The sequence below is a fragment of the Python bivittatus genome, unplaced genomic scaffold (assembly GCF_059951505.1).
Source record: "Python bivittatus isolate LINGU-HERP-01145 unplaced genomic scaffold, Pbiv_v1 ctg000570_np1212, whole genome shotgun sequence".
In the NCBI taxonomy this organism is placed as follows: domain Eukaryota; kingdom Metazoa; phylum Chordata; class Lepidosauria; order Squamata; family Pythonidae; genus Python; species Python bivittatus.
In genome coordinates, this window is record NW_028277097.1 from 10,282,648 (window position 1) to 10,309,432 (window position 26,785).

Sequence of the window (26,785 nt, forward strand, 5' to 3'; positions counted from 1 at the left end):
TGAAGGGCAGTGATTGTCCCTGTCAGCTGCAGTTTCTGATGACCATTCAAACTGAACTCCTGAATCTACGTAGGATGGATATTGTATTTTACTCCTACATTGACTATTGCATTATTTTGATCTTATCCACTCTTGCTGATCTCATAAATTTAAAAAAGTTTATTTAGATACTGTTCTGATACTATTTACTAATTCATAGTCTGATATTTACTTTGGGCTTTCTGGTGATACCGTTTATTTTAGTGATAGATCGGCTTGGTCAATACTTTTTTTTTTAATTGATTATGTGCCATCAAGTCGGTGTTGATTGTTAGCAACCACATGGATAGATTTTCTCTGGAAGGATCTGTGCCCAACCTGGTCCCTCAGGTCTTCCAACAGGGTATCCATCACCACTGTAATTGAGTTCATCCACCTTGTTGTAGGTTGCCCTCTTCCTCTCTTTTCTTCCATACTAAATACTAGTGTAGCAAAAGTGGAAAACTCGTTTAGCATTACAGAGACAAGCCAAAGCCATTGCCGCTCCCTCATTTGGATTCTCATATGTCTCCTTCTACAACGGCAAGAATTTGTAAATGTTTGTTTCAATTTTAGATCAGCCATATCTTGGCATGTTGTCTGAGCTTGGGCAAAGGTGGTTAATCCTAATTACAGTAAGTTAAAAGAAGCCAACATCAGCTGAATGGTTTCAACTAAATATAGTTAAGATAAATCACAATTTACAGGTTGGAGAATAACATGCTGAGCTTGGGTTGGTCCAGAAATGGAATCAGTTTCAGATTTCCTCATGGCTGCCTCAGAAAGAAGGGAGATTTCACTTCTAGCCTTGTTCTTACGATATTAAATTAGGAGTGGACAGTTACGGCTGTAGGGATACATATGGCATTTGTCTTAATTTCGAAAGTTCACTGTTGAAATTTTAGCAAGAACAATCTCTTCTTCTTCTGGTATACCCATGTGCTAATTCTGGTTATATAGTTACTTAGAAAAAATGGTGGAACATTTTTAACTGCCCTGAGTTGCTGAGCGTTAGGTGGCATATACATTTTAACAACAACAAGTACCTTGGGTGCAATTCCAAAACATCTGGAGCACCACTTGAACACCACTGGCATTGACAAAATCACTACCAGTCAATTGCAAAAGGCAGCTTTACTTGGAACAGTTCATGTTCTGCGACGATACCTTTAACACCATCAAACAACAACATCTGCCTATCCCAGGTCCTTGGGAAAGACTCGATAGGTAGATAAAAATGCCAAATCCAGTCTAAGCATTTGGCTGACTATGTGACCAACCGTAATAATAATGGTAATGTCTCCAAGGCAGTTCTTACGAGTAGGCTCTTTGTGCAAGATTGCATGTTGCTGTCCCATGAACTCTGGCTATAGAAGGAAGCACTGTATGTCTAACCTACTTTTATTTATATAATTATATAATATTTAAGAATATAACAACAATATACTTGTCTGTATTTAAAATTAAAATATAAATAAAGTATTACAGTATATGAAAAATGTAAAAGGGATCAAGGAAGTTACCTGCTTGGGTCAAGCAAGACTCAGTCCTTATGCAGACTAATAAAACAAAGTCAATAACAGGGCAAGTGAGGAAAAGGATTATATTGTACAGTGAGCATGCTCCTGGAGGAAGCCAGGATCAAGGTATGACACAGCAGGGAGCCAAGGAACAAGCAAGGATGATATACTGGGGTAAGGTTGTGGATTAGGTGCAGGAAAAGCCATGTTCAAATCCATTTGCAGCTATGGAAGCTCATGGGGATCCTGGACCAATCACCATTGCTCAGTCCAACCTACCTCAGAGGATGAAATGCAGTGTATGACACCTTTGAACTCCTGGAGAAGAGGCAGGTTATACATTTAATGAATAGAAAAATTGTTTGTTCCATTAAACAGAGGCAGATAATCTAGGCAGGGTGACATCTGTGGGCTAAAACCATTCTGACAACCACTGGAGAACATCAAGAGAGTTAGATTTTCTTTAGATCTTTGCTGCCTTCTAGTAGTTGTCTTGATTTTTGGAGCCCAGGTGTACAGTATATGGTAGCTGTCATCTAGTGTACTCAGTCTTTTAAGGTGGTGGGCACATCTGCAATGTCCCTGGTATTGTGGCATGCCAATTTTAAAACAAAAAAAGTGAAGCAGGATACCCAGTAGGCACTACAACAGGGACTCTAGAACTGAACTACAAGAACTTGAGAATGGAAATAGGTTTTGATTCATTTGCTGCCAGACCATAACTAAGGAACCTGCCCTGATCTTGCTGCAAGTGATTAGGTCTGTGCTTAAGGAATCCATGGTTCATAAATTACATTGAGCTCTTAAAGTGTTTACTGCTTTGCCAGAAGGCTGGAAAATGGTTTGGCCTCCCCTTTGACTTGGAACTCATCCCAAGGGTTCCTCCAGGACATCTTCTGGAGGCAGGCCTGGAGACCTTACATCCTTAGGTCTTTTGGGTCAGTTCCAAAATCAAGGAGCTCAGTCTCTTGAATTGGGGAAGAATGGATCTTCTAGAGCATTTATTCTGATATGTTGGCTGCAACTCCATGCCCACTTTCCATGGACTAACTCTGGAGAAAATATGTAAAATTTTGCTTGTTAGTTTTCTATGGAGGTTTGGTTTGGTCTGTTTCCATGATATGGAACAGGACCCAACCATATGCAATCAGTCATATAATTTTAGGTACAGTCTCTTTCTCCCACTTCATTGGGCATTAATATCTCCTGCCCTGTGTCTAGACTAAATCGTCTACAGGTGTTTATTTTTCTCTCCCTTTCCCTGTACTTCTCAACTCTGTTTGCATTTTTTAAAAATGTCTGCTGTGCTCATGCCAAATAATAGTTGGAAACAAATGTCTTCTCTTGTAGCCCAGCCAAAGCAATAGATAATTCTCTTAAGGACTCCATTTAGCTGGAAGCATTTTGAAATGAAAATACACAGAGTGGATTGGGTGGGGCCCACTTGTGCCCAAGGAGGTGAAGTAGAAGGTGGAGAGCAGAGAGGCGGAATCAAATGTGGGGCATGTTTGGAACACGGTCCATCAGCAGGAAGTCTAAGGCAGGGCTTTAGGGTGCTTTGCGTTCTCCAGAGTAAGCAATCCTGTGAAACGGCAGGTGGAACAATAAGGAAAAGGGAAGACAAGTTCATTTCTTTCTGAACCAGCTGGATTTCACATTGTAGAAGTTGACAGGGCAGGTAGGATTTTGCAGGTAAGGGGAGGAGGGATCTACGCTCGCCATGCTAAGTTTCAGGTGTGTTACAACTTGTAGAAGGGTTCCCGTGATTTTTACAAAGCATGTGCTCAAAAAGCTCCTTCTTAGAGTTTAATTTATGGAAAGCCTGAAAATTGTACTCTGTGCATTAAGAAGAGAATTCATTTCTACCAAAGTTAGATTGTAGCTGGCTTGTTGCTTCTGAAAATAACATGTACAGGAGAGGGACTGGGAGGGGTGGAATTCTCTCTGCATCTTGTTTTCATTCTTCATTTTTTTAAAGAAAGTGTTCCTTTTGTCATTGTTGCATGTGAAATATATACTTTGGAGACAACAAAAGGGGATGCCTGAAAACCGTACAACTTTGTACAGAGAAAATACCTTCTTTCTCCAACAAGGTGCCCTTCAGATATGTTGCAGTTCCAAAACATCTGGAAGGAGGCAGAGAGGGAACGTTTGAAACAGTAGTTTTTACTGGTACGGTATACTAGATACTGAGGGAGATTGCAGCCATCCCGTGCATTATGGTAATTCGGGGGACACTAGCCCATTATTTGGTAGGGAGGAAGACTTTAGGTGCCTGGGTTATAAATCAGAGGATGTATGATTCATCCACTAAGAGCTTACTGTGGAAAATGGTGAGGCTGTGTAATTTAATTTGAAGTTGGGTAATGAGTGCATGATTGACTCACGTTCACTGTTCAACAAAACTGCCTGCTAATGCTGAGTAGCAATCAAGTGATTGTGAAAATAAGGCCTGCAAAAAAATTGTTGATTTCATGTCTTTGTAGCTTTACTTGTTTGGTGTAGTACAGTGTTCTATGTAATAACAGCATATTCGGTTAAGGTTACTGAATGAAGTAGAATTGCCATGTGGATTCCTTGCAATGCTCTATTTCTCTGATACTAACAATTGTGCAGAAAAAAAATCACTGCGTAATAAATCTACTAATGTATGTGCTGGATTTTGCAAGCATGCTCTCATTTGCAAGTTGCTGTCGTTAGAAGGTTGACAGTAATATATGTTGCAAGCTGTGTTACGAGCATAACCTTCTTCCCTTCCCATACTGAATTGTGGGCCACATAGCAGGGTAACGCATAAGACATAGATATGGATTATAGGCTTTATTCAGAGCCATAGCCAAATCAGTGGAAGGCAATGCACATTATGCACACGTACACATGCACAAATCCTTCTCTAGCTTGCAAATAAGGAGAAATTCTGCACCGCCAATCTGCTATTGGATGCAGAAGTCATGAGTCTCCAAGATACATATTCTAGGGGTGCCTTTTTTTCTTTTCTGAGGTTGCAGAAAAGAAGCAAGACCCACTTGGTGGGTCTTTTTTCTACATCTAGGAGCAGGCTGGCTCTCCTTCAAGTCTGAACAAAAAGCTGTGAAAATGTTGACCTCATGCTTAGTGAAAGCTGCAAACAACTGTTCTTGCCTTTGTTTGGTTGAATTGTTTAATTAACCGCTGTGAGCTCCCAGGAACTCCTGGGGTTTTAATTGTTTCTGACATACTTTTCAAGGTGGAGCTGTCTTTAAAGGGAGTGGGGGTGCTGAAGCAAGTTTAAAGCTCAGCTCAGAAGAAAAGGTTGATGCACTAAGGCTACCTGGATCGCAGATCACGTGTATGGCTTCTTGTAGGGAGACTCTAAAGTTTTTTCCCCATGGCTCTGCATATTATACATGCTGAAACAGAGTCAGCAGCATGGTAATATCTAGAACTGTAGAACCATCCCCAGGCCCTGCGATGACCAATTTCCAAGGGATGAATATAGAAAGGGGTAAGGTTTCAGCAAAAAAAAAAAAAAAAACTTGACAGCTCTGATTAGCCTATAAATGCATTGGAGATGATATAGCTGTTACATTGCAGCATGAATGACATTCTTGCACCACCAGGCCGCCCTGCTTGTTTCAGAATGTGGGAGCATTTCCCCATACGAGAGAAGAAGGATCGAACGGCTTTGCTGTCTCCATGGAAAACAGCGGGAGTGAAACTGCAGAGGAAGCAGCTGTACGCACACACACACAGACACACACTTTGCTGTACCCAAGAACAATCTCTGAAATATTCCATGGGTAACACTTCTGTCTATTATAGAATTGTAGCACTGGAAGGCAGCTGTCGGCCTTGCCAGATAAACCAGACAGGAAACACAACCAGATGAGCTACTTCTATTTTATTGAGAGGCTACATTAACAGAATCTTGCAAATCTGAAAACACAAATCTCTTGCCTTCCCTGTTTATCACCTGGTCAGTTGGGGCACGTCCTTTCTGAGTTTCTTTCTCTGCCTGTTACTCAGCTGGGGCTTCCCCCCCTTTTATCTGATTTTTCCCTAGGCAGCATCTCTTCCCCCCCCCCCCATCTTCCAAGGTCATTCTCACATTCCATTATAGGAACATGGAGGACATCATGTCTAACCTCCTCCCAATGCAAGAATCCAAATCAAAGTATCTGTTCGTCCAGCTTCTGCTTAAACTCCTTCATCTTATTAATTGATGGAGTTGGTTTTTATATGTCCAGCAAAAGGGAGCACGTCACCTCTTGTTGATCTCCTCTTCTATTGTGCTCATTCTAATAACCAATTGTTACCTTGACAACCTTGTGGAGGTTTTTTGTGGTGTACTGTGTTGTATGAACATAGCTGTTGACACTATTACTTATGTTGACTTTCTTGTGCTTTTAGCTCCCAGTCGTTACCATCAGCTAGCTGTTATACCAGTCTTCTCCAGTCTGGTTTTCCCCTTCCCAGACATGTTGGAATGCAGCTCTCATACAGGTAGTCCTCGAGTTATGACCATTCATTCAGTGACCGTTCAAAATTACGACAGTGCTGAACGAAGAGACTTACAACCGGTCTTCGAAGCACCCCCAAGATCACGCAAACAAAATTTGGGTGCCTGGCAACCAGCTAGCCCTTATGACCAGTTGCAGCAGCCTGTAGTCACAGGATTGCCATTTGCAACCTTCTCTGCTGGCTTCCCCCAAGCAAAGTCAATGGGAAGCCAGCAAGGACGGTTGCAAATCACTGGGGTAAGTCTCTCCCCCCCAGCCTTTCTTCACTCACTCACATGCATCATACCCTCCTCTCCCCCTTTACTTGCACACACCCTGCACCCTCTTTCCATGGCCTCCCTGCGATTGCATGCACCCTGCGTCCTCTTTCCCTGCCTCCCTGCAATTGCATACAACCCACACCCTCATTTCCTGGCCTTTCTGAGTTCATGCCACACCAAGTACCCCCTTGCTCGACTCAAGCTAGGCCTTGCAGGGCCTCCCCCGCCCCTCTGCGTCTCCCCTGTGCTCCTTACCTGGGACTCCCTCTGCTTCCCGCTTAATGACCCACGTATCTTGGGTTATGACGACAATCAGGACTGCCTGGATTGTTGTCACTAAGTGATGCAGTCATGTGACATTGCGCTTTATGAACACATTGCTTAGCAGTGGCAATCCTGGTCCCAACTGCAGTCGTAATTTGAGGATTACCTGTACTGTACTCCCAATCTGTCAGGAGATCATGGCATGCCTGTATGTCTACAGCAACCACCTCCTTATGTTCAGAAATGTTTTTCTCATTTGAGATCAACCTATGTATGTACTTCTGCTCTTGGTTTGGTGCTTGGACACCAAATTAGATATGAGAAAACCAAACTTCTCATTACAATAAGAGTGTTAGTCCTTCGTTTGATTTTGATGCCTTCAACTTTTGTTCCTATCAGCCAATATTTTGCAGTCGTTGTAGAAGCCCTTTTGGAGAAGAAGGGGGAGTAGCCCAGCTGAATAAAGACCAATTTAGATGCTCAGCTGTCAAGAACTATTAGATATGCATGTTGATTTTAGTATGTGCCTTGAAGACACCCCTCCCCCCAATGTATTTGTGTCCTCGTGATCTTTCCATTTCTGAAATGGATTAACATTCATACGTTCACAAACACCGAAGGCATAAAGCCCTAGCACCCATCTGCAGGAATCTAACTTGTAGAGAAATACACACCTTTGAGGATAATCTCCTCAATGGATTCTGTAAACCAGCAAAACTCGTAAGAAATACCTGATGCTCCCTATTGCTTTTCAGTTGATAAGTGGACCTGCTTTCATTTGGCAAAAGTTGGAGGATGTCCATTAGCACATTAATAGCTTGTGAAATTCGGGTCCCTTTAGTGTTGCCTGTTAACATTTAGCCTTAGTGATAAGTACGTAAAGTAACCAAGATGAAACTTTAGTCTTGCTGAGCTAACTGTTATGTCATAGTACTGGCTAATTCAGTGATACAGATTTCTCTTTTCTCCTCTCCTCCCTCCCATTCTCAAACGTTGGTATGCATACTCTAAACAAGAAAAAGGATGCTTTTGTGCTGGAGTGCCTTTGAATAAACTGGGTACATGTTCTACCAGGTCATCTGCTTCAGAAAAAAAATGTTTTAAACGTAAGCCGCCCAGACTCATTGTTGAATTGGGTGGCTTCTAAATCCAGTCCAATCAATCAGTCAGTTAGATGCCCTTTGAGGCCAATTTATCCATGAATAAAATGGATTTTTTAAAATATATATCAGAGTTTGTGTGTGTGTTTTACTGCCTGGCTTTTGCAGGGTTAAATGTTTACCTGCTTCAGTTTTTGGTTCACAAGTTGTGCTTTTAAAGAACATGTGTGGGAGGGAAGAAGAAATATTTCCCGCAAGGGAAAACCATCAATTTCTGTGTGATCATTGACTCTGGCACCCCAAGCTGTTTACGGCCATTGTGGGCCTTGCTTTGCCTTTCTTCCCCCATCAGGGCTCCTTTCGCCTGTCATCTAGGATTGCTTAGCAAATATGATGACCTCACTGAGGACAAGCAGCCAGTCAGGGCAGGACTCTCTCACCATGCAGTTTGATCCCCTTTGCAGCAGGAAAAATGGATATTTATTCACCTTTAGATGCTGATCTTTCTTCCTTCTTTAAGATCTGCTTAACCTGCCATTTTCTATAAGCAAATTTCTACTTCTGTGTTGGAATTTCCAGCAATTCCTCATGTTAGACACATGTCATTTTAGGGATTACCACATTATGTGTTGTAGCATTTGTTCCTGCATGGCTCCCAGACACTCCCGTATGAATAGTCCAGCCGATTTCCCATCCTCTCTGTGAGTCAGATCATTTTGTCCTGGGCTTGAGAGTTGGCTCCCTGCACAGGCCTCTAGTAAGGCAGGTGCATTCAAGTAGGGAGAAAATGCTGTGGTTTAAGAAAGGTATGAGGCGTCCCAGGTAGAAGCCTGTTCCGTAAGCAGCATCTGATGAAAGCAGCTGAGGTTGATTTCAGGGAATTCAGGATCTCGTAGGACTTCCTTAAAAGCTCTGGCGGTTCATATGACACTAATCACTGACTTTCTGGTGCTTTCCATCTCTATGTTCAAATTACCCTTCTTTTATTCCCTCTCATGGGTGAATGGTGGTTGAAACCTCCTTCCTGGCATTCTTACATTCCTTCTCATTCTTTGTAGAGTAGGCTTGTGGTAGCAGGTATATAATCCAGAAATGGAGAAGAAGGCCATCCAGATTGAAAAGAAACCAGGCGTGGCTTACCCAAGATATCATTACATCTAGCAACCTCTTTCTGATATTGGCCAGCCCAGTGCCTCCAGAAAGACCATAAATTAACTTGAAGGTCCTAGAAACCCCAGTGGTCTGGCATGGCCCATTTGGCAGGAAAAGGAAGGGCTGAAGATTCCTACATTTCGTTACCTCTTGCCTTCCTTGTTTCTTCCCATGAAAGGGGCTGATTGCAGAAATGAAGATGTTTTAATTTCTTTCCTGAGAGGAAAAGGGAAGCCTCATGGAGTCTCTTATCCTCTAATAAAAAGAACAGTGTGTGTGTGTAGAAACGGTATGTACATGTTTGTTTGTTTATTTATTAGAAAAAAATTATATGGCTACCCAATAGCTCTACATAGCTAACAGATATACATATAATAAAATACAAGATTAAAAAAAAACAACTCTTACACACCACCAAACACCATAATGCTCTGCTCTCAACAACACCCATACTAGGCTCATCTCCCATCCCAACACCTGCAGGAACAGCCAAGTCATAATGGCCTTCTGGAAGGCAGGGAGGGTAGGAGTGTTGTATAAGTGAATGAGGAGTTTGGGGTTGGCATGTACAAAATCTTGGTCAGCATCTAGTGTAGGCTTCTCAGCCCAAAAGACTGACCTGTGTTGCTATAAAAAGAACATGTTCTCTTCCCTTTTCTGAGGGTTGAGGCAGGAACTAACAGATAACCATTACATAAACATATATTAAGTGCTTGAGTTCAAGGCCATCAAGCACCACACCAAATATCCATTATTGCAATGGCAGGAGAAAGAAGCAGCCATGAATTTAAACCCCTGAGGTCATAAATGTCATTTATATCTTTTCATCCATTGTAGGCAATCAATTGTTGTAGGTGGCTTCATTCTTTTCTAAAGCTTGTAATCTAGCAAAGCCATGTCTGCGAATCCTCTAGTTGAGGAGTCCAGCTAAACCGTGACGTCTCAAGGAGATTGATGGTTTGCTACTGAATGCAGGTCAAGAAGCCTTACATCTCTTTTTTTTGTCTCCCCCATCTGATTTTTGGAGGTAGACTCTCTCTGGACCCTGATTTTACGTGATCTTCATGAACATGATTGAAAACCTGGCTGAGCTGGAACAGCAAATAATGGAGCCCACTGTATCCAAGACATACTATCTCAAACCAACCTCAGCAGCCATTTTGCAAGTCAACCCAAAACGTGTTCCACAAATCGTGCCCACCATCTCAGCAAAGTTAGGGACTTCTGGCATAGAAATGAAAAGTTTCTTCAGCTGAGGCCAGCGTTCCATATACAGTGGAGGGACTTAAGCTACCACATTCCTGCTGCTTAAAAAATGTAAACGAATTTAAATTTTTAACAATGCACAAGGGCCCTTCTGTGCTGCTTTTGCCAAGATCTTGGCTGTTTCGGTTTCAAGGGCTTGAAGAGCCGACTTGAGTGTTACCTTCAAAGATTATAGTTGCCAGGACCCACAGTTTTTCAAATAGGAATATTGACTTACTGATGTCTGCTGTCAGACTGCTTTAAGAAGCTGATGAAGGACACAGAAAGATGAAAGGGGTGCTTTAAAACTGCTGGCAGTCTGAAAAAGTCACTGCTGTCTTAAAAACTGGCTTGTTCTGGGGACAAGCACTTGATGGGAAGAGATGGATTTCAGCCCAGCTATCTCTTGTGCTTGTAGCAAAGATAATATCCATCTACTTTGGGTGTGTTCAGTTTGTCTAGCAATGGAGCTTGGATTGAGTTGCACTGAGCCTAGGGTGACGTACCAAAGGTTACTTTCAAAAAATAGGTCAGTCCAGGAAAATAAAGGTGGGGCTAAAAGAAGAAAATGGGTAGTTCTGGAGAAAAAAAAGGACAGGCTATATATATATTTAATACATTAAATACATAAGTAATCTAAGAGTAGGGGCCAGGCAGTTATTTTCCCGCAGAATGGCATGAAAACTTTAGCAGGCAGGAAGCACATTCTTTTCATGTCTACACACACACACACGTGTGTGTGTGTGTGGTGTGTGTATGCATGTATTTGCTAGCAGTGCTCAATTTTTTTCACTTCAAATTACAGATCACTTGTTTTTGATTTGCACACACACATGCACACACACAAACAAAACTGTTTCATCCATTTGGTCATCAAGTAGGGCTTTCAAAAAAGAAAAATACAGTTTAGAAGGCGAACATATCAAGTCCAAAAGATTTAGGAAGTTTAACTTTATTCCTAAGATGTCTGCCTGTATAGTTTTCATTCATCAAAAACTGTTCATAATCCTGAGCCTGTCTGACATTCAGATAACTAAAAATTGTTTTCAGGAGATTTGCCATGTTGGTGACAAAGGAGAAAGGAACTCCAGAAACTGCATAGAAGCTTCAGGGAGTGTGTATGTGGCTGGTTGCTTTGATTAGTTTGGATGTAGTGCAGAGTTATTTGGAACAGAGGCGCTGTTGTTAATGAACAGATAAATAACAGTATTCACAACGTGTGCTGTAGGTGCTTATCCCAGAAATATTCTAAAATTCCATTGTTTTCAAGCATGTGTTTCTCTCTGTTCAGCTGAAGACAGTAGAACTGAGGCTCTCAATCATATCTGCATTTCCTAGGGACTAAGCTTCACTGAATTCAGAAGAACTTAAATGCTGGATTAACGTTAGGATTGCACTGTTTAAACTAAGTTCTCTAATATATTGGGACTACAACTTCCAAAATCCCAGGCGTGTTAGGATTGAATATCCAGCATATCAAGTTTCTGCTCAACTATGGTTCGATTATGTCTTTGCTTGGTTTCTATCTAGATAGAGGCAGTATAATGCACTCAATTAATCAAAGTAGAGCTTGTCCCAACTCATAACAAGGCACGATTCAGCACGTTAGAAATGAAAGGTTCATTCATTGGCTTTGGCGGTATTCTAGTTTCATTGATCCTGGTTATGCTGTCAAGTTATTAAGCAACTGGCGCATTCACTCTTTCTGTGAATTATATCACTTAATACGTTTTTTAAAAATGAATGGATTACCCCCCCCCCCCCCCAAATATCCTTTACAAAACCAGAGCAAAGAAAGTGAAAGGAATTGCAGGCTTGAATTGCATGAGGGAACTCATAATGGGATAATAGACTGATCAAATCCAAACAAAAATAAAGAGACAGACAATATTTCAGTGGCTGTTTGATGTTGCTCTAGCGGAAATAAGATGGGGCTTTCTTCCTTAGTGCAGAAACATGTTTTATGAAAGCCACTTTTGGTCTGGCAGAATTACTCATGAAAATCCTTGATGAAAGAGGCCATGAGAACCAGAGGATGCGATTCATAAATATTTGAATAAGAAGAAATTACCATGGAGCTCAGGAAATTCTATACTGCTGTCATGAATTTCAAATCCGCTTACACTTTTTGAATGGAGCATGAGTATTCTTCCAGTTTATATTGCAAAATCAGCAGTGTCATGTATACGGTTGTGGATGTGAAGAAAAACTAAGTCACGTGTACTGTTGCTTTTGTGAATTGCTTTAGGTCTGCCCTAAAGACCCCTGTGGTCTTGCATGGGTCTGCTTCTGAAGATCTGTTCAAACTTCTCAGTTTTATCCATTTGTTTTGTATTTTCTTTAACTGATTTGTTAGATTTATATCCTGCCTATTCTCATATGGCTAACAAGGGGATCTTCCTTCATGTTATCCCCACGACAACAACCACAGGGTGTAGTTGGGCTGTGAGAGAGTGGCTGATTCAAAGTCACTCAGTGAGTTTCTGGGGCTGAGAAAGGACTTGAACCTGGATCTCCTCAGTCTTGGCCAGTGCTTTCACCGCTACAGTACAAGTGGGGGATCTTCAAGTGGGGGATCTTCCGTGGGGGAATCCTGAGAGTTACTGTCTCAACACACCTGGAGGCATCAGCTTTCAGAAGGCAGTCGCAGATGTTGAAAGGCATCTGTCAGCTTGGCCAAACAGGAATGGTATTTGTGTTTGGCTCTGTAGCGTGACTCACTCTTTAAAAGTAATTATTGTGGCACTTCAAGTACTAGGTGCTGGTTTGTCTTTTGGAGCATGTTCATATTATCTTTCCAAACAAGTGTTGCCGGCTTGCCCAGTTCTTGCAAGCCTGAAAAACAGAAATTGACAGAACGAATTAATTGCTGAAGTGTCTTAAAAGAAGATATCTCTCTGTTCTAACTTAGTAATCCAAAAGGGGTTGGATTGCCAATTGATGGCCAGTGACAATGACTATTTGGCCAGTGGGTTAGAAACAAGATGGTGTGATGCTTAAAAGTACTTGTAATGGTTTGTCCTTCCATTGTGTCTGTCCTCTAACATCAGTTGGGAGAGGTAAAATGTGCATCCTCCTTTTTTCTTGCAACTCAATGCAGAGTTAAACCTTCAGGCCAATCTGATACAGAAAGGTGGCAATTTTGAGTGACTTGTCCAGCATGTTTTGGTCTAGATTATTCTTATCTTGGTCTTTTTACATCAGAACTATATATTTTAGGAGATGCTGGGGCTGCTGCCAATTTGCATTATTGGCAGGATTCTCAGCACAGACTTACAAAGGGCCCAATGCTTGGGCTGATGTCTTGATGTCCAGTATTCATTCTTACAAATTATTTTAGTCAACCTGCATTGACTTTATTCTCCCCTTTGGGTTGAGCAGAGCTGGCCCTGTCACTGAATGGAGTCAAGTGGCAATGCTAAGAGGGTTTTTTTTTTTTTTTGATCCACACTCAATCGTGGCCGATTTTGTGGTGACTGCCTGGACAAGTCCCTGCAGTTTTCAAGGCAAGGTGTTTCGGAAGTGGTTTGCCATTGCCTGCTTCCTAGAGCAGAGCCCAGCTGGCGAGCTCAGGAGGCAGAGTTTCCATTGCTTCGTGCCTTTTTCGGGCGTGCACGGCTTCCGTGTTACCGGCAACTGGTCCCGTCTCCCGTGCAAGCGGTGCCAGCGTTTTTCCTCCCACCAGGGTGAGTTGTTGTTGTTGTTCAGTTGTTAAGTCGTGTCTGACTCTTCGTGATCCCATGAACCATATCGCGCCAGGCCTGCCTGTCCTTCACTGCCTCCCTGAGTTTGCTCAGTTTCATGCTCATTGCTTCAGTGATGCTATCTAACCATCTCATCCTCTGCCGTCCTCTTCTCCTTTTGCCTTCAATCTTTCCCAGCATCAGGGCCTTTTCCGAAGAGTCCTCTCTTCGCATTAGGTGACCAAAGTATCTAAGCTTGAGCTTCATTATCAATCCTTCCAATGAGCAATCAAGGTTGATTTCCTTTAAGATTGACTGGTTTGACCTCCTAGCAGTCCAGGGGTCTCTTAAGAGTCTTCTCCAGCACCACAGTTCAAAGGCAATCTCTCCGGGGTGAGAGTCCCCATTTATCTACTTGCAGATGCTTTCGAGCTGCTGGGTTGGCAGTAGCTGGGGATGAGACAGGAGCTCACTCTGCCGCACGGAGCTGGGCTCGAACCGCTGAAGTGTCAACCATTTCTGGCCGGCAACTTTCAGCATCATTAAGCCGCTGCGCCACCGTGTCCCCTATATGCTAAGAGGTAACAAGTGTTAAAAGAGGGCTGGGTTTGACCCATCCCCTAAGCTAGTTTGTTGTCTTGGGTTGCCCCAGAGGATACTGCTTCATCCCCAATCTTGAAGAAAGATTGAACTATCAGTGTGGTTGGCTTTATATGCTGAATGGCAGGCAATATCATCTTATCTTCTGTCTTACACTGGTATGCAGGGTGAGTTTCTAACAGTCCATTTGTTTCTTGGCATGCATAGTTCAGCCTTCACACAATCAACTTCTGTGTCATCAGATGTTGATTAAAATCTCTGGTTATCTCAAGGAGTAACACAAACCATCCTCTATAAAATTCCTCCCATAATGTAGACTTGGAGGGTCTTCTTATGTAGAATCAAGTTCTATTTTGCTGAGATCAGTATAGTATGAAATGGAAATTTGTACCTGATGTTCTCTACTGTTCTTCTCAAAGGAAATTAGCCATTGGGAGGAAAAAACATGGCAATGAAGAAATGGGCTCTATGGATATTTAAACTGGGGGAAGCTTCAGGATTAACATACTTCATGGCAATTTAAATTTCTGTAGAGCCCATTTCTTTGTTTCTTTGTTTCATCTGATGAAATGTGCTAGGGGTTGCCTATGTAAGTTTATGGCACAATAAAAAGGAACATTCCTTTTAAGCTGAACTTATCTTTTGGTGGCTTCATGGACACATCCATCCAATTTTCTTGGCCACAGTGTGGTTGGCACTGTCTTCCTTCAGAATGTTTTTTGCTTCCCAGTCTCCATACAGTTACTAACCCCAAGGAGTCAAGGGGACTCTTGGTGGTATTTGAATAGGCAAGGTTCACCTCTGCAGTAAAAGCCTTGCTTTGAGGAAACAAAGAGAATTTGGGGAAAGAGAAATGACAGTGGATTTGTTAGGGCTCTCTAAATTCTCCAGCTGCCAACACAGATGTTGTCCACATGGAGTGTTATGATGTTTGTTCAGTCTTCTACCATTCTTTACCTTCCAGATGTGTTAAATAATAAATCTCACCCACCCACCCCCCAGCCAGCATGCCAGTGATGGGGCTGTAATCCAATACATCTGGAAAGCAGAGGAAGTCTGTGCTTGGCTACCACACACCATTGCAGCTTCCTTTACTACAGTGTTATTGGTCTGTGTAAAATACTCACCTTCTGAGTTTGTTTGGTTAAATGAAAAGATGTGTGCTGTTGGTATGCATTTTGGGTACACAACAGTAGTTGGTGATGTAATATAGCTTTCACCAGACTGATGTTCTCCAAATGTGTTGGACTTTTTCTGGAGAATTGTGGAATTGAAATCCAATGAAATGTATTTGAAGGACCTAGGCTGGACAAAGGTGATATACAACAAGCTGGTTGCCTAGAAATATGGACATTTCTGAGAAGGATGCATATTTCTGAGAAGGATGCATGTTATACCATGCATATAGTGTAACATGGTAGAGGAGAAGGAAGAAAGATGTTCCTTTACAGTTTTAAAGTGCAACCCAGGTAAAATGAAAATCTACAATAAAGAATATTTTTGTTTGTTTACAAGGAGGCCCCATCTTTTTTTCTTCCACAGGAATAGTTGCAAGAAAGTTCCTCTCTGCTTGCTTGCTTGCTTGCTTGAAGGATTTGAGGCAATTTAGACTGGGATTATGGCAGGGAAAGAAAGTGAACCAGATTCTTTCCTTAAGGACATTTTTCCAATTTTGCATCTGTCTGTCTATCCATCCAATTTATATTCAGCCTTCGCTCTGAGACCTCAAAATCTTTACAGTGGTGCTATAAGATACGTTTGGCTGAAAGAGAGTTAATCCAAAGTCACCCAGTGAACTTCCATGCCTGAGCGTGGACATGAACCTGGATCTCACCTGGACCAGTCCAGGACTTTCACCACTATGCCAAGTGGTGTAATTGTAATTACATGTCTCCCGTTTGCTATATTTTTAAACATATATTTTATTAAGAAGATGGGTATGGAAATTATAATTCTCTGAAGGAAGGCTAACAGTTTTCAGAGAAAATCTTTGATTAAATTTTTGCAAGTTTTCATGTATGCCAGGGGAGCTTTCAGATCAGAACTTTGTCAAGTAGATGCATCTTTCTGGAGGCAATGTAGATACTCCACATCAGCCTTCCCCAACTAAGTTCCTTCTAGAGGCATCATGGTCCACACTGGCTGAGAATTCTGGGAGATGTAGTCCCAATGCATCTGGAAGATACCAGGTTTAGGAAGGCTGCTCCAAGGTGCAGTGGTGCTATTTATGTTATCTGTCTTGTTTGAGACCAGTTGACAGCTAAACGAGAAGGCAGGAGTATTTCACAGTAAATGACTAATTAAATCACTTAGCCACCTTCCAAGTAAAGCTACAATATGAAAAAACCAGAATAACTTCAGTTAAATGAGGACAGTGACAATTGCATGCGTTCTATTGTTCTACTTGATTAATTCCCTCGATTGATGTTCCTGTTGTGTCACATAACTCTAAATATGAGCTTACTATAACTTTTTTTGCCTTCTAAATAAATCCCACTTTGTCTGAAGAGAACTTCCTTTTAGGATTTGATTGTCCAAAGGCCTGTGCTAACAATGGTGTCATAAATAGGGTTCAAGTATCTTCTTACATTAATTAAATGGACATGATCATAACTGATCCTACAGTTAAGAGTTAAGCTAAAGGTGCCAAAAGATGCAGTTTAGCTAGGAGTCAAAAATCTTCCTTTTGTAGGTTGCCTTTCTGTATATAATGATTTTGGATGGTTAAAACACCTGTGGATATATGTTATCTGTACCTAGCTACTTCTTACACTTGACTATAGAGAGTGAATTTCCAGCTTGGTGTGTGTTTCAAGCCTGCCTGGTTTATGACTGAAGCCAGGACTGAGGTCCTAGAATAAGGCGGACACATTCAAATTGCAGGGTTGGGTGGTTTAATGTTTCCCTACATAAAGATGACATCAGTCAATCCCTTCCTTTCTAAAAACCTAGTTGCCTACTTCCTTTTACGCTGCTGTTTGACTTAGAATTGTTAGTGATGGTGACTTTGAGCTTTATTTTAACTAAATTATATTTTTATGCTGAAATGGTTCAAAAATGTAATCAGCATCAGCAATTGGGAGTTGCATAGTTTCTTTTGTCATCTCAGAACTTTCTCCCCACACTTCCCACTTCTTCTTGCTGCATAGGAAGACTGATATTGTCTGGCACGATGTCTCCCCCCAACACCATCTCCACTCTCTTTTCTTCCATTGCAAAATTTCCACAGGAAAAAAGATGGGTTTATTAGGACAGCATTCCCAACCTAGGGTTTTCTGCTCTTGTTAGAGAACAATTCTCACCATTATTAGTCAGGATAATCCATAGTGAAGAATGTTGGGAGGGAAGTCCAACAGCATCTGAGAATGGGGTGGTGGTGATGACTCCTCTAAAATTATTCTTGTTTGACCACCACTAACAATGGAAGAGTCAATTGATACTTTCAGCCCATGGGTAGTACATGTATATAGGGATAACTTCTGTTGGAGGGGGAACTGGGGTCAGGGTCCTGCTTTCCCTTCTCTCCTCTTTTCAACACAATGCATCTCAGCACAAAGAGCCTTTAGATACCACATTTAATTTGTGCTCCCAGCCAGTTCTGTATATGGCTAATGAGAACTTTGTGCTACCCTGGGCCAGATGCTTCTTGCATCATAAATTAAATAGCTTTCAAGACTTTCTTAGGATACCCCAGTACAGAAACCTTGTGGATGGTAGACCCTCCAGCAGGATAATAGTATCTGCTTAAATCCCATCATGTGCAAGTCAACTCTGTTTTTAGACACATTTGTGGATTTTGGTGTGTTTTGGAGATATGGAGGGATAGGCATGGAAGAAAAGGGGATACTACCCAAGCAGATTATCTAGTAAAACTTAAAATATAATGTGCTGTTAGGACAGGGCAGGGACTAGTCCAGGCAGTTGCCAGGAATCAAAAACTGACTCAAAGGCACAAAAAATAAATAATAGGAAAGAGGGTGACTCTTTATCATGCTAGTTGCAGGAGCAAAAACATAAAAGGAATCTGGAATACTGGGTTGAAATCTGCAGGACTGCTAACAACATTTTAGTTTTTTGCCATTTGAAAGCAGAAAACGTGTGAAATTGACTTAACACAGTAAAAGAAAGAAAGAAAAATCCAACTCCCCCCCCCCTCAAATGATGCTGTCCATATTTATAGCATAACCCACCTACTTTGCTTCATCTCCCCTCTATACTGGGCCCTTGTTCCATGGTCAAAGCCCCATTCTTCAGCTGGATAAATCTTCTACACAGCTTCACTCCATCCATCTTATTCAGCTGACTGCCCTATCACATCTTGAACTGCTTCCCAGATACCTATCTCAGTTTCTGCACTTCCGCAGAATATTTATCATTCTGACTTGTACCCACACAACTTGATCTTCAGGCTCAAAACCTTCGGCCCAGAGCAATCAAGGACTTATTCTAATCCAGCCATTACTAAAATTGTGATCCACATTTTGTTGCAAATGCCAATGACAGCTGAAGTTAATACTGTGTATGGGTCCTCAAGAAGTGTTAGGACCTCTCTTGACAGCTCCCCAGTTGACCTCTGCTCCCCAGGAGACCTTCTCACTACTAGTAAAGAAATTCAGTACTGATGGCTTTGTGTTAATGAGAGGAGCTGCAGACATATTCAAGCTCTGTGGTAAAATAATTTATCATAGAGATTAGAAGTACTGTGAATGAGTTAGTTAAGTGGAATCTGTTACCAGCTTCTTAATGTGAAGGGTTTTAATTGAATCCACCTTCATCCAGTTGAATCCTCCCTTTGCCAGAGTGAACATTCCAGTTACACAACAGCGATTGCAGTTTCTGTTTTCAATATCACAGCTCAACTGAAATCTGGTTAGCAATATATTCTTACTTTACTTTTTTTTTTTTTAAGAATAGCTTAAAATATGAAAGCAGCACTGAGAAATAAATAAAGAGCCTAGGGCTTCCAACTTAATAATGAGAGGAACACAAGCAGCGTTAGCATTGTGTGACAAATTTGAATATAAACTGGACTGAAATCCTTAAGGCATATGGAGTTTAAATACTGAAAATAAAGTATAAAACCTCCTGAATACTCTGAGGTCAGATTTATTGAAAGCTTGGCTGGTTTCAAGCACTCTGTAAGCTGCCAAAAGTGGGGTTTGGGGTCCTGTTTATCCTGCTGGCTGCCAGAATGGAACAGAGGTTTTATAGACTCCAGCCCTTATTGGCAGAAAGCTGTAGCATATCGTCTCTGTTTTTGCCCTAAGCAGGGGGCATGGTGATCTGTGTCCACATCTGAGAAGAAGTCCACAAGATAGGAGAGGGATCCAGAAAGTGGTAATAGATCTTAACAGCAGTAACAGTGTGCTCCACAAGATTGTGCAGACAGTCTCAAAGAAGGTTGGTGTGGATTCAGCAATTGCAGAGAAGGCATATTGATATAGACATATAGGCATCATTCAGAAATAATGCTAGGTCAATTTTTTAAAATTATGGTTGGTTAAGCAAGCCATAGTGGTCTAGTTCAGCCATCACACTAAGCATAGAGAGTAAATCATGTTTTGATTTGGCCATAGGGTTCTGCAGTGCAGAGAAGGAACCAGACTAGCCAGGATTCACCGTAGCATGGAGGAACTCTACCTGCATGTGTGGTATTTATGAGAAAGGGAACCTTCTCGATCTTCTTGTATCTCACACTTGGCCACAATGGCTCAGCCATGGAGTAGGGGCAAGGATACCTTGTGAAGTGTTGCAATCTTCTCTATACTTTTAACATTTGAAGAAGTTCCATTGAAGCCCCCCTCTCAAAACCTGAACCTTATCTGAGACCTCTTATTCTTTTTCAGCCAAATCATATTTCTCCTCCTGGAAACCTTTTGGTTCTTGGTTGTCATGCAGTGCATTCCCTGGTAGTGTTCAAAGTTAAAACTACTTTAAGTACACTGAAATAAAAATTCAGCACATTGAATATAATATTGGAACAAGTACTCCCGAGTAGGCTAGATGGGGCAAAGGCCTGACACAGGATAGCATAGCTTCAGATATTGGTAAACCTGGAACGGCTTTCCAGAAGATCCACCACCTATTTTCTCTCTGCAGCTTTACCTCTTAAGATCTGTCAAGATCATCATCCCCTGAAACCAAAAAACTTCTGCCCTGTGTTTATTTGTTCAAGGTTTCCTCCTTGGTGTAAACACGTTTAAATCTTTAATCAAGATCAGTTGCAGGCATAGACACATCCCTGAAGTTATTCATAGAGCCCTTTAAACCTATAGGCCTAGTGAATAGAATGCAGATTTTATCTTCTATGGGTAGGCTGAGAGCTGATTCCACATAAGTCTTAAATTCTCTAAGGAAATAATCGAAATGGTTTCCTCATGAGAAATTTCAAACTAATAACCATTCCAATTTTCCTTAGAACCACTGCATTTCAAATTCATTTTTTTTGCTTACAAATTAAATTTACATTTTTACTCTACTGCTCTTAAATTTCACTTATATTAGCTCAGCAGACCTTATAAACCTTTACCATATCTTATTGTAGAGTAGCACCTTATTATAAATGGGAGTGGCTGAAGCTGAAAGTAGTGTTATGGAAAATGGGGATTATAAAGTCAAGCATCAAGAGGACTTCAAGTGGCCTATTCCTGTATGAAAGGCATTTCTTTGTTCTTTCTTGACCAGCTGTTTCAGGGAGTAAATGAAACATTAGTATCCAACTACCTAGATCTTAGTCTGAATCCTGTGAAGTTTCTCTGATTCATTCAGTAAGCAGTTGGAATGTTTATGAACATTCCATAACAACCCAAAATCTTAGACTATTGTAAATCCTATGTGTACAAGATTCAGATTTAAGGGTCTGTGTGGAGGCAATCCATTCCTACATTCATTGCAGTTGTTGGTCTTCTGCTTATCTTGGGGGGGGGGGGGGGTTTGGCAACTTTTCAAGGGGAATTTGGAAGGGCTTCATGTCAGTGCCCCTTACAACCAGGAGAGATATTCCATTCCAAATGGGACAGACTGTACGGCTTGTTCTTTTCCAAACTTGTGTGCAAATTATGTGGAATCCAGAACTGGACTTTGCAGAGCTGATTCTATATAAAAGACAAGAAGGTCATGGGAAATGCTTGACATAATCCAAATGAAACTTCCAAGCTCTGGGGATTCTAACATGAATGTGGGATTCAATATGCTTATTGATTTATGTCCCATGTCCACCTTTCCCAAGCAAATATGCAAAACTTTGCATTTTGTTCTTTTCTTGCAGCTACCTGGCTGATCAGTGCTGGAATGGCGGCTTCATCTACTTGATCATGTTGCGCCGGATCAAGCGCAAGGCCCCGCTTCCTCCATCAAATGGCAACAATAGTAAGAGCACCGAACCCAAAGCCAGGCCTACCTCTGAGCCCAGTGGGAAAACCACTCAAAATGGCAAAAGGACGAGAAAGTTTGGGGTCATTACCAGAACTTTCCCTGGTGGTAAGGACAGCAAGAGCACCTCCAGAACAGATCATGAGAATGGACGTTGCACCCTTCTGGAAATGGATGGGTTGCATCCAGAGGCATCCAAGACAGAGAATCGAGCAGAAGATCAGCTTCTAACAGCAGATTTTCCTTTTCCTGGAGAGCAGTACCGTTCCCGTCTTTCAGATGGAGGGATTCTAGACCTAAACTCCAGTGAATTATCCTTACAGGTAAAGAGTTTGAGAACGTTCAGTACTTTGATACCAGAAAGATTTTTTAAAAAAAACAAGAGGTAGTGTTCCTTCAATATTTCAACCTTCCTTGAATCTTTAGTGTACTGGAAAAGGTTAAAAAAATGGCAACCAAAATGATTAGTGGACAACAGCATCTTCTAGTGGGCTAGGAGGAAAATCTGTAGACTAGAACTGTTCAGTTTGGAGCAAAGGCGGGGAAAGGTAGATATGATATATAAAATCATGCCTAGTATAGAAAATATGGGCACAGAGAAGCTTATGAACCTCTTTTATGGTTTCAGCATTTTGGTTATCCATGGAAACTGAAAGCAGAGAGATTCAGAACTGATGAAGGAAGTACTTATTTATACAGTGCCTAGTTAACTATGGAATATGTTGGTGGACTGCCAGTCTAAAAGAGAAGTGGACAAATGCGCTGGCAATCAGGCTCCAAACTAGATCTGAAGACCAGCTGGTAGAGATCAGCATGGAGAAAGGTTGTTGATCTCCTGTTCATGATTATAACCTTCCTGAATGAGAAGAATCCTGAACTAGATGGAGCATTGGCCTGATCCAGGAGAGTTCTTATTTCCTGAATCTTCTGCAGGGGCCCTTGTGATCTTCATTCCTTCAAAATCTCCGGCACAAACTAGGTCCTCCAGCAGGGTTGAGGAACTGCATTTAGGCTGATAGTTGCACTTGGCCTTTCAATGACATGTTGGAAGCCACAGATTCCGCAAAGCAGGTGGGGCCAAGACAAAAGGGTTAGTCCTCCCTCCCTCCCTCCCTCCCTCTCCCATTATGCAGAGTGATAGTAAAATAAACTTAAATGTTTCTCAAGCAATTGAAATATTGCTGCCAAATTCTGAAGGGGACTTTGACAGGCACTGTAAGTAAGTATAAGTAAGAATAGATTGCGGCTGTTGACTTGTTTGTCTTTGGTAACATTTTAGTGAAATGCAATAGTGTGACATGATGTCAGTCTGCTTAAAGTTTCTCCACCTAATTCCATTTAATTGACTGGGCACAAGGCAATTCTGAACGGCTTGTGGTATACTGATTGTCACTGGGCAGGTGCAGATAAGTTCTAATAAATCAGATCAAGAGCAGGATGCTTGAACTACCATGCCAATCAAATGACAATTATCCTGAAAGAACTGTAGCAATCAGATCATTCCACAAACACTGGTGCAATTTGTTTATCCAGTAATGGTTTTTTATATTTATCAGGAAAAGCATTTCTGAGAGTTTTCGTGGCATATGGCGAAGACCGATTACCATTGTGTTTTAGTCTGTAGGTATGAGTGCGTGAGACTGAGACTATAAAATTGTTCATTTTCTAATGTACATAATGGGGAAAAAAAAAGGAAGTAATCCTGTGATTTAGGGGTTGGATGAATTTGGTACATTTCTAAATTTCTGTAAATCTTTGACTGGATGGAAACTGGGCTTTCATAGGACCATTTCAGATTAAAAATTACAAATCAACAGCAATGTTTGAAGATCCGGATTGCCAGTGGCCTTGGGTCTCAGATCATGTACCTCTGATGTATTTCAAGAAGATGTGCAGCTATGGCTTTTACATAAAAGCCTCCTTGCCTAGTCCAAATTTTGGGACCAGACTGCTTTGATTGGCAGACTTTAAAGAAAAGCAGCTATATATGGTATGTTTGTGATCTGGATTGGGTCCTTAAACAGTTTCTGACTGATCCCCCCACTCAGAGATGCTGATTACTGTACACTGCACTTTCAGGAGCAATCTGGGTGGGGAACACTCTCAGCAGCAAGCCACCGCAGGGCCCAGTGAAGACTGAAGAAATATGCTTCTAGCATTTGAAAGGGCTTTTTGCAAAACACATAGGTACAAGCAGAGCATCCTTCTTCCAAGTGTTAAAGTAGTCAGTTCTTCTCAATAAGGCGGTTTCGAATACCTGTCTCTGTTGTTTCTGCATGTATGCATACACAGGTATTACACATTGCTGACGGTCCCAGTAGAAATGTGCTCTGTGCATCTTGTACATATGGAGACAAGCAGGGAAGTGCTTTAAAGTAGCTGGGTGGAACCTTCCGGAGGACATGGCTGCTTTGATGCTTTAAGATTAGGGGCTTTGCTTGCACTAGGGCACTTCACAAAGTGCAGATACTGTGCACAGCCCTACTGTATTTTGGGCTGGAGCCTCTACTGCTTTCTACCCCTTCCGAAGTACGCACTGAAAATTCAAGCCTGCTGTTTTAAAAACAACTTTTAGTAGAATGAGCAAGGCAGGAGGGCATCTCCCTAGACTTAATAATTTTTATAAACTAGGTGCATTTAATGTACATCCTTAGTGCCAACTTGGTGGCAGTAAGAGGCAAGCTGGTGAGCTAAGCACTGAAGTGTTGAACGTTTGAGGCAAAATATTGAATATTGAAATATTGAATGATGAATATGAAGCATTCAGCTCAGCTAATGCTCAGGGCAGAACTGAACTGAGAGCATGGGAAGAACTCCTGCCATGGTTCTGTGGCTGTTTACAGATAAGTGAAAGACCAGCTGCATTTTCACAGTATGTTGAGTTTAGCTTTAATTGTTTTTTGTGGCTTAACCTGATATGTAAACACTCACGGATTCATTGTATCATGTGAATCCAGAAAATAGGCTAAGCACATAGTGCAATTCCAGCCAATCAGAAGGTAGCTAGATGTGCCACTCCACGGCCCGTTCTGCAAGCCTCCAGTGCAGGGGCTGGAAGCCCTGATAGAGCAATTCAGTTAGATATTTCTGAACATTTTCAGATCTTTCCTGGAATACTGGCTTCATACTGCAATTCTCATTAGTTTCCTTAACAAAAGCAAGTGGAGTTTATTTGTTTTCCATGCATAGAAAGGTGGAGGGATATATGTTGGGACCACAAAACCTGGTGAATCTCCATGATTAAAGGGGAAGTCTTGCAAATAAAGAGTTGAAAATGTTGGCATAGCTGCTTGCAAACCGAATGAGCTCCAGGGAATACTCTTATATCAGCACTGAAGCTGCTGACATAATTTCCTTGGCAAGACCCTTAAACTTTCTACTGCACCTGAACTAATATAATCACCCTTTGTTTTTAAAGTTATTTAGAAACACTATCGGCTGGACTGATTTTTTTTTTCAAAACTGGTTCTCTTCACTTGCTCATACCTTCTTGTTGCCTTCATCTAAGCCAAACTTCATCTCAAGCCTGTGATCTTTGTTAATGCATAAGTACTCAACCCTAGATACTCTATGGAGCAGACAGACAAGAAACAGCATATCTGAGTGTTTAAAGAGTGCCTTTTCCTGTGCCAAAAAGCACCTCCAGAGGTATTTGTTTATCCAGGGATGCGAATCGGTAGAAGCAAATATAGGTTTACTGTTTTATTGTTCAACTTCTGAACTAAAGCTTTACTCACTCACATGTTCATATCTATTCCACTTAGTTTGGTCAACCAGGCTGGGTTTGAGTTCCAGAAGAATCAAAGTGGGATGCCCACCATGTCTGATACCTTGTTCAATGTGATGACTGCAAAAGACTACAATTCCCATACATTTTTATAGTCTCCAACGAGGCTTGATTGGTCCCTCAAACATTTGTCCAGTCTCACGTTGGCACTTTTCTTCCATCTCCTGCTTCTTTCCACTAGAACCCCATTACCTTATCCAATTTATGAGGGGGCTATCAGTTGTTTTGAAGCCATGTTTTAATGTGAAAACCTTTTTGTGTCTTCTTCAAAGTCATAATTCTCTAGATGGTATGTAAGCTGAAATCTTTCTTTCTGCCTTTTGGCCTACTTTGAAAGGGCTTATATACCCTATATTTTATACGTGTCCATTCCTATATATGCACAGCAGAAAACTGCATATTTATTTTATTTATTCATTTAAAACATTTATATGGCCGCCCAACTCAACCAAGGTGGCTCTGGGTGGCTTACAAAAAATTCAACAAAACCCACCAAAAAAGAATGCAAAGCCACAATTCTACAAACAATAATGAAACAATGAAACAATAAAATGGCGATCCCAACCGAAATAACACCATCATCCAGTTAGGGCTCCAACACATCGCAACAGAAGGCCCAGGGAAAGAGCTAAGTCTTGACAACCTTCCTGAAGGCCAAGAGGGTCGGGTCCAATTGCATGTCAGGAAGAAAGTTGTTCCATAAGATAGGGGCCACCACCAAAAGGCATACCTCCTGGCCCCCACCAGATTAGGATTGCCAGATATCTGAACAGGCGAAGGAGGACATGGACTATTAGAAAGAAGGGCAAATGTCGGGGAAAGGATGAGATATTTTAACTATCTTGGCATCCATGACAAAAATTACAGTGAAAATTTACTGCCAAAAAAAAAAAAAAGTACTTAGGCCTACATGTATATGAAATTACTTTTTCTGGCATCAGAAAAACTGGTTTTTCAATCACAGGAATGTGCTAAAGCTGGTTAGGAGGCAAAAGCCTTCAGTGTGTAACTGATTAAGGTCTTGTCAATTCCAGGCAGCAGCCCAAGTGGGTGGGAGGGTAGTAATCAAGATCACAGAGCAGAGATTGTTAACTTGTGGTTAGCACTTATGAGGGAAGCTCTCTACCACAGAGAAAAGCTGCTCAGGAAGAGATAGATTGTAGATACCCAAAAAGTCAGACAGTGCTTGATTTTAAGATTGTGACTGCCGGAGGGAGGACATGAGGACAAAAAGGAGGACATTTTGCCCTATACCAGATGGCATTGATTCAACGAAGGGATCCGGA

At 41.5% G+C, this 26,785-nt stretch overlaps 1 protein-coding gene across 3 annotated transcripts in view; it reads left to right on the forward strand.

The window, feature by feature from the left end:
- The window catches only part of PDZD2 (PDZ domain containing 2), a 184,586-nt gene that overhangs the window by 75,932 nt on the left and 81,869 nt on the right, over positions 1-26,785 (forward strand). For all 3 annotated transcript variants that reach the window (XM_088152773.1, XM_088152775.1, XM_088152776.1), the window contains exon 2: positions 21,609-22,035. In XM_088152773.1, coding sequence (XP_088008899.1) covers positions 21,609-22,035 — 427 coding nt within the window. The remainder of the gene's footprint in view (positions 1-21,608; positions 22,036-26,785) is intronic.